This window comes from Hemibagrus wyckioides, unplaced genomic scaffold (assembly GCF_019097595.1).
Source record: "Hemibagrus wyckioides isolate EC202008001 unplaced genomic scaffold, SWU_Hwy_1.0 Contig9, whole genome shotgun sequence".
NCBI lineage: Eukaryota > Metazoa > Chordata > Actinopteri > Siluriformes > Bagridae > Hemibagrus > Hemibagrus wyckioides.
This window is the reverse complement of record NW_026690811.1, coordinates 223,973-231,984: the sequence shown is the minus strand read 5'-3', so window position 1 is coordinate 231,984 and position 8,012 is coordinate 223,973. Positions and strand designations below refer to the sequence as shown.

Here is an 8,012-nt window from a genome sequence, read left to right as displayed (position 1 = left end):
AATTAGATGAGGTGATAGAGACTATTCCCACGGGTGAGAGAGTGGTGATAGGAGCAGATTTTAATGGACATGTTGGTGAGGGGAACACAGGTGATGAGGAGGTGATGGGCAAGTTTGGAGTTAAGGAAAGGAACCTTGAAGGACAGATGGTAGTGGACTTTGCTAAGAGGATGGACATTGCACATGGACAGGACTGAAGAGAATAGACAGGAATACAAGGAGTTACAGCAGCAGGTTAGAGTTATTAAGGATAGAGATGGAAAGGTGCTCACAAGTGAGGAGAGTGTACAGAGGAGATGGAAGGAGTATTTTGAAGAGCTGATGAATGAGGAAAATGAGAGGGAAAAAAGAGTAGTCAGGGTGAACTCTGTGGAACAGAAAGTAGATAAGATTAGAAAGGATGAAGTCAGGAAGGCTTTGAAGAGGATGAAAAGTGGAAAGGCAGTCGGTCCTGACGACATCCCGGTGGAGGTCTGGAAGTGTCTAGGAGAGGCGGCAGTGGAATTTTTAACTAGTCTGTTTAACAGGGTTTTAGAGAGTGAGAAGATGCCTGAGGAATGGAGAAGTGTATTAGTGCTGATCTTTAAGAATAAGGGTGACATGCAGAGTTGCAGCAACTATAGGGGGATAAAGTTGATGCGCCATACAATGAAGCTATGGAAAGAGTAGTGGAAGCTAGGTTAAGGAAGGTAGTGAAAATTTTTGAGCAGCAGTATATCAATTGAAAGCCCACTAGAGGGAAGTTTTGCAATCATTCCCAGAGAATATTGCAATCTCCAACATTAAAAACTGAAAAATGCGAGTTCCACAAGGAAACCATCACCTTCTTGGGGTATGTGACCTTGAGGAGAAGGGTGGAGTTGGACATGAGCAAGGTGAAAGCTTTCACAGACTGGCCTGAGCCAACCATGGTCAAAGAGTTGCAACATTTCTTAGGATTTGCGAACTTCTATCGGTGCTTCAACTGCAACTACAGCCTTGTCGCTTAGACCACTAACCTCCCTTCTGAGGGGAAAACCTAAGAAACTCGGCCATATCTGCCTTCCAGACACTGAAACAGAGGTTCACCACTGTACCCATTCTCCACCATCCAGACCCCAAGCTCTCCTTCGTGGTTGAAGTAGACGCATCCAGCTGTGGAATAGGGGCAGTTTTGTCACAGCACCATGGAGCCCCCAAGAAAATGCACCCTTGCGCCTTCTTTTCCTGGAAACCTGCGCCAGCTAAAGCCAACTACAATGTGGGGAATCGGTAGCTGCTGTCCATCAAGGCAGCACTGGAGGAATGGCGACACTGGTTGGAGGGAGCATATCATCCTTTCATTGTGCTAACCGATCATCGTAACTTGGAGTACCGATCTCATGGAGCTGCAGTAACCAGAAGTGTTTGCGGTGCTCTTCAGGTGTTTGGCGAACACACTACAGGACTGCCCACTTGATGCTGGAATACACCAGATGTGTCCTCAAGCTGAAGAGGTGGTAGGCTACAGCAGCTTCTGGAGTTCCCACTTGCTCTCTGCCTGCTCCTGAGCAAAGAGAATCATCACGTTACCTGCTGGTTCAAACCACCTCCTGTCTGTCTCCACCGCCACAGTAACACATGATGAAGACTTTTTTCTTTGTTTGTTTTTATCCATCAGTTTAATTCTTGATTTTATTCGGTCATACATTGTTGATTAACTTTCTAATACAGCAGCTCTGACATTTATTTTCTGCTGTAGTGCAAATTAGAAGTTTATATTAATACATTATGGATGATGCATTTTATCATGTATATGAGAGAGAGACTAAATTTGATCTAAAAGCACTGAAGTATGATGATTGGGCCACATTTTCTATGAGGTTTAAACACAGCTGTATTGAGACAATTGTCTGTGGGGAAAAACACTAGCTATTGCTTCATATTTTCCTTTTACTTCACAACTGGTTTTGCAATTTTTTTTGCTGTGGTTTGACAAACAAAATTAAAAAATGGACTCCATCATGGTGTGTTGGTGTACTTTTTTTTTTTTTTTTTTTTTTTTTTTACAATAAATACATATATAATACATATTTTCTAAATGTTCAATACTAACATTTAAATAGTGTATAGGTATAGGTTTATTTCATTCTTACGGTTAATGACAGGACAGGAACTTCCATCACACACTTTTTACTTCCCATTAATTACATGTTGACTCCCTCATAAGACACACACACCATCATCATACACTGTCCACTTCCTCAAATGTATCTTTACAAGAAGATCCAAAAGTAAGAATACGTTCTTTCTAAGTGGAACTATAGACATTGAATCCAGAATGTTGCTGCTGCTGATCCTGTTGTTGAATATTACAGGTAGGGTTGCTCTTTTCGTCACCTGTTAATATGAACCTGTCTCTGTTATATGGTATATGTTGGCTCTGTGGGACTAAACTAAAGAACTCCACATCCACTTAATCAGCCCTGAATAAAAATGTACTATAGGTGACAAGGGACAATTATTTGAGGTTTAGGGAGGTTAAAAGTGGCATCTAAAGACTCCTGTGACTGTTTATAAAAATCTGTAAAAAAGCAAAATCATATCTTTTGACAGTGAATAAGATTATTATTATTTTTTATTTTCATAAACTGTATATATAATACACTTTTGTTCTGTGTGTTGTGTTAATTATCTACAAGTAACCTTTCGGATGTGTAAAATATTTCACTGGTTTAAACCAATAATCCTCTGTGTATCTACACCACAGCTGCTGAGTGGTTGTGTAATTCGTAGTGGTATAATCCGTCATAGTTCACCAGACCTGATAGGTGATATCAGTAACGAATCACAGTGACAATGACTGTATGTTTTATTTCTCTTATACCAGCGCACCCTCACCAGCTGCCATTTTTTCTACTCTTGAAGGAGAAAAGGGAAAAAAATGCAGCTTTGTTATGTTGCTGAGAGACTTTTTATCTTCCTCAAAGGAAACTGTGTTCATAACAAACATAAAGCTGTTTTAATTATATTTTAATATTTCATGTAAACGATTCAGTTTCAGTGTCAGGGATCCAGAACCTGAAAGTGTCATGCAGTCATAAGAAGATCTGTGCTCTGAGGGAGTCGTCTGTAAACCTGACGTGCTCTTACTCAAATATCAACATCACCACTGGATTCTGGTTCAGCTTCAAAGACTTTAGACTCCGACTACGCCGGACGTGTGAACTACACAGAGATGACAAACTCAAGATCAACAGACCTGAGAGAGAGAGACGCGGAGGAATATCGCTTTATGCTCATTACGGATAAAGGAGAGAAATACGTGAGCTCAGCTGGAGTTACTCTGACAGTTACAGGTAACAGAGCAGCTAGTCTGGAATAAACTGTGTTGTTGTACATGTCTGTGATGAAATATTCACCTTTAACTTCATTTAGATCTGCAGGTGATCCGTCACTACAAAAGTCAAGCTCTAATCTGCCACACTTCCTGTCATCTAACCTTTGCTGCTAATGTGTACTACTGGTACAAGGATCAATACATACAGGATAACAAAGACACCCAGGGAACTTTCCCTTTAAGCAATGATGAAGAAGTCAGTTACTCCTGCTCTGTTCACGGCTATAACAAGATTCGAGCTCCTTCTCTGTGTGAGTATTCATTTTGCTGCAATTAAATGATTTGTGGGTTAGTTTTGCAAAGTCCCTACATGGTCCCATAGAGAAATTTGCATAGATAATAAATAGGTTGAATCTAAAACATGTTAAGAGAAAAAACACTCACATACAACACTGTCCTATAAACATAATGTCGAGCTGTAACTAATTTAACCTAATGTAAAACGGCAATGTGCAATTGTGAGAATCAGTCAATCAATCAGCAGGTAGGCAGCGAAAGCTTACTCCTGTTATGGTTCATGAAAGAGGCTGAAGCTTTTAAAATCAATTTTAAACCATCTCTTCATGACCTGTTACCATTTCAGGTGTTGGAAGGAGCTGTATGAGGGTGACCTACCCAGACAAGAGAGTTTGGAACCTTTGGAAGGGTCTTCAGTGGAAATTGTGGAAAAAGTGCTTTCCAGTGGACAGAGTGTTAAAGAAGTATTCTGGCATTCTAAGGACTTCAAGGACCTGAAGCATGAGTTTACTAATCGAGTTGAATATGTGAAGCAAGACAGAAACTGCACTCTGAAAATGAACCAGCTGAGAAAGAAAGACTCTGGAGAATATCGGCTTAGAGTAGTTTATACATCTAACCGAATCTCGGGTAGACCTGGAGTGGTTCTTAATGTTACAGGTTAATATCCCCCACTTAACTGTCTCTACATCTGGTCTCTCTGCATCATTGTACATCTGTTAAATCCCATTCCTTTATTTTGTGCACGTTCAGATCTGCAGGTAAGACTGAGTCACTATGCAGGGTCATCAGAAGAACGGACGACAGTAACGCTGAGCTGCATCACGTCCTGCACTCTGTCCAACAGCCCCACTTACCTGTGGTACAAGAACGGACAGCCTGTTACTGATAAACTCACCAAACACAACAAACTCTACCTCTTCTTCAGCGAAGATGCAGGGAACTACTCCTGTGCTGTGAAAGGACGTGAGGATCTTCGCTCTCCTGAACAAACTGTTAGACGTGAGAATCAGTCATTATCTAGAAGGTTGTGGTAGCTCAGGTTCTGGTGGTACTTAACTTTATCTTAAAAAGCTTTTTGCTTGGTTTGGATTTAGGTTTCAGTCAAATAAATAAAGAGGAAAATCCAGAATTGCTTATGAGGCATTGCACAATGTGTGTGTGTGTGTTTTTTTTTAAAGTATATACAGCACAGTGCTGTTGTTGAAATGTGGTTCTACTCCTGCTTCCTGCTTCAAAACAAATCCCTGGTTTATATTACGGCTCTCACTGTAATACCTCGTTGTTTCATATCTACTAGAACTAAAACAGATTGCAAAAAAAATGTGTAATTGCTCATGTGGGAATGTTTTTTAATATAAGAAACATTTAGGCAAGCAGTTTTCAGGTTCAACACTTCGTACTATCAGGTTTTCTAATATTTTTAGAAAAGATTAGAAAGTTTATGTTTAAGTTTGCTTTTTTTTTATTGCAATTACTTGGTAACATGACCAGAGAACAGTAATCACTTTAATCACTTCTGCTTTTAAAAAAGAATTAAATAAATAATTTGTCTGTCAATAAGTTTTCCGGTAACACTAACAGTTGTCCCTGTGCTAAAAGAGAACCAAGCTGTAGTGTGGAAGCTGTATGCTGTATGGGGAGCTGCTGCTGCACTTGTTCCTGCTTCTCTCTCTTCTTATCGCCGTCCTGTGTGTTAAGTGAGTGACTGAATTCTTTTTGTATTCCTTAAGTTACCAGAATCATAATCCAATGTTAAACATTAGACGAATAAAGCAGGAACAGATTGAACAGCCTGGTTTTTGTGTCCTTTGTGTGAACAGGAGGAAGAAAAGAGCAGAAAGAGACATTCAGCTACTGAGAGAACTTTTCACTTTGTGTTTTAATCTTCTTAAAGTTCCTATAAATCTGTTAATAAATAAAAACTAAAGAGGTTTTCTCTTCAATTCTCTCAGTGTGTTCCAACGCCTGGAGATGACACATACACAGCGCTGAACCTCATGACTGTGTCCCCAGAATATGACACACTGCAAGTAAGTATACAGTCTTTCTACCTGTGTGTGTGGGTGTGTATGAAGGAGAGTGTGTTGAGTGTGTGTGTGTGTGTATTGTTTCTTTAAATTCTCATGTCCCCACTAGAATATTAAAAGCTCTGCCAGTGACACTTACACCACCCTGAACCCTGCACCCATGTGCTCTGATTATGATACACTGAGGGTAAGTAAGTGTGTGTCTGCATGCGTCTGCGTGTGTCTGCATTTGATGTTCCATATGCTGAAGTTTAATTCAATCCAAACACAAAGTCAACAGTCTTACAACATGTTTCATGAATACGCAAATAATAGACCAAAGGCTCATAACATACGCACAGAGAATAAAACTTTACATTGGACAGTATTGCTTTTGTCTTAATTGAGGGTCTGGTCTTATTTGTCTTTGTTTCTGGATTTGTGTTGGCTTGCTTTCTTTAATTGTTTTTAATATCGGAGATTTTAACTTGTATATGAATATACATAATGTGTATATGTAAGTGTAGTAAAGCGTGATGTTATATGTTTTGAAGTCAATTTAGGTTTACATTAGGTTTTTTTCATGAATAAATTTACAATCAGGAAGATGATAAGGATATAAATGTTTTCTCCCAAATTATAGGATTGTCATCAGTACGGCATTTTATCTGTAAATGCTTCTGTGAACAAATGAAATCATTTTCAGTGTGATAAATACACCCACGGTGTGTGTACTTATGTGTGTGTGTCTGTGCATCTGTGCTGCCATTGATAGAGTTTTTACTTCTCTAAACTCTTACACCAACATTATTATTTATGGCATTATTTATATTTTATATACATTATTTTAACATTTATTTATAACATTATTACATATTTTATCTTAATTTGTGCATTTTACAGAAGTGAAACAACCTGCAACCACAGTCTCTGGGAGTAAATGTGTACTCTATAAGTGTGTGTTTGTGCAAAAGGATGTTTGTTTAAGGACTGAAGTTGCAAAAAGAATTTCTGTCTCATGTAAAAGTCATTCATTTGTGTCCGTTCACTCGGTTCTGTAATGTTGACTAAAATTGTTGTTAATGTCTTTGTATTTAGTTATTTAAACATTTTAAAACTTTGATGTCATTTGTTATTTTTATGTCTTGTAAACTAGAACAAAATGATGATAAAGTAAGGAATACACACCTCCCTGTACAGAAATTCTATTTTGCCTGATGTGTTACTGTCCAGTGTTTAAAATGTTTCTATGTACAAGAATAAAATTGAGCTTATGGGCGTTTTGGCAGGACAGAATGATGTACACATTTGAAATGATAACTGTGCTACCAAGGGGACCAGGGGACACAGGGTGCCAACCCAACACAGGGAACAGTCACACACACACACATTCACACACTTTGGACAATTTATAGATGCCAATCAACCTACCACACATCACTGGACTGTGAGAGAAATCAGAATACTAAGAGGAAAACTCCACACACATGAACACTAAAAAAATGTAGATAAGTTTAAATATCTAATAAAAGCTTAAATATCTAATAAAAGCTTCTAATAGCATAATAATAAAATATCTAATAGCAAATAATAGATTTGTGTCCTGATCACTCTTTAAAACAAATGGGATAGAGAAGTGTGCGTGTGTGTGTTAAAGGGGTGTGAATGTTGCTCAGACTCTCTCTATGGTCTTCATCATCTCCTGTACACGCTGCTTCACGATGCTCAGCACTGCAGAGGCTAAAGCTGCTGGATCTCTGTAAAGCTCCAGAGGCTGATAGAAAAGGTCCTCAAGCAGCACTGTCAGCATATTCTGTACAAACACAAACACACACACATTTCCAGCATGATACTGAAGAGATTGATCAGAGAATTTAAAGCAGGTTCTTTAGAACGTGTCTCATGGCATTAGAAAAAGTTCCTCCCTTGCAGAAAGCCTTAAAAAGAGTCGCTCTGCCTCAGGCTCCCTGATGTCCACGTCCCACTGGCTGATGGCTAGAAACAGAGGCTGCAAAAATCCATGTACAACTTGGTACACACTTAGATCTCATTGACCTGAACAACTTTCACACTGCATGTCATTAAGTCTAATCCACAGGAAGTCAGTTATTTTGAGTTGTTTGCAAAACGCACCCAATGGAATTTGATATCCTCCTCCTAGAGAATTGATACAACCGCCACCAAACCCAGGCTAATATGATCTCAAGACATTGATACAACCGCCACCAACCCCAGGCTAATATGATCTCAAGACATTGATACAACCGCCACCAAACCCAGGCTAATATGATCTCAACACATTGATACAACCGCCACCAACCCCAGGCTAATATGATCTCAAGACATTGATACAACCGCCACCAAACCCAGGCTAATATGATCTCAAGACACTGATACAACCGCCACCA

General features: G+C 39.2%; 1 protein-coding gene across 1 annotated transcript; it reads left to right on the top strand.

Moving 5' to 3' along the window:
• Nucleotides 1-3,840: 3,840 nt before the first annotated feature.
• Nucleotides 3,841-5,295, top strand: LOC131350717 (uncharacterized). The gene is made up of 3 exons (XM_058385546.1): nucleotides 3,841-4,255; nucleotides 4,349-4,597; nucleotides 5,198-5,295. The coding sequence occupies exons 1-3, from the start codon at nucleotides 3,922-3,924 to the stop codon at nucleotides 5,293-5,295; spliced, it is 681 nt and encodes a 226-aa protein (XP_058241529.1). The 5' UTR covers nucleotides 3,841-3,921.
• Nucleotides 5,296-8,012: the final 2,717 nt, after the last annotated feature.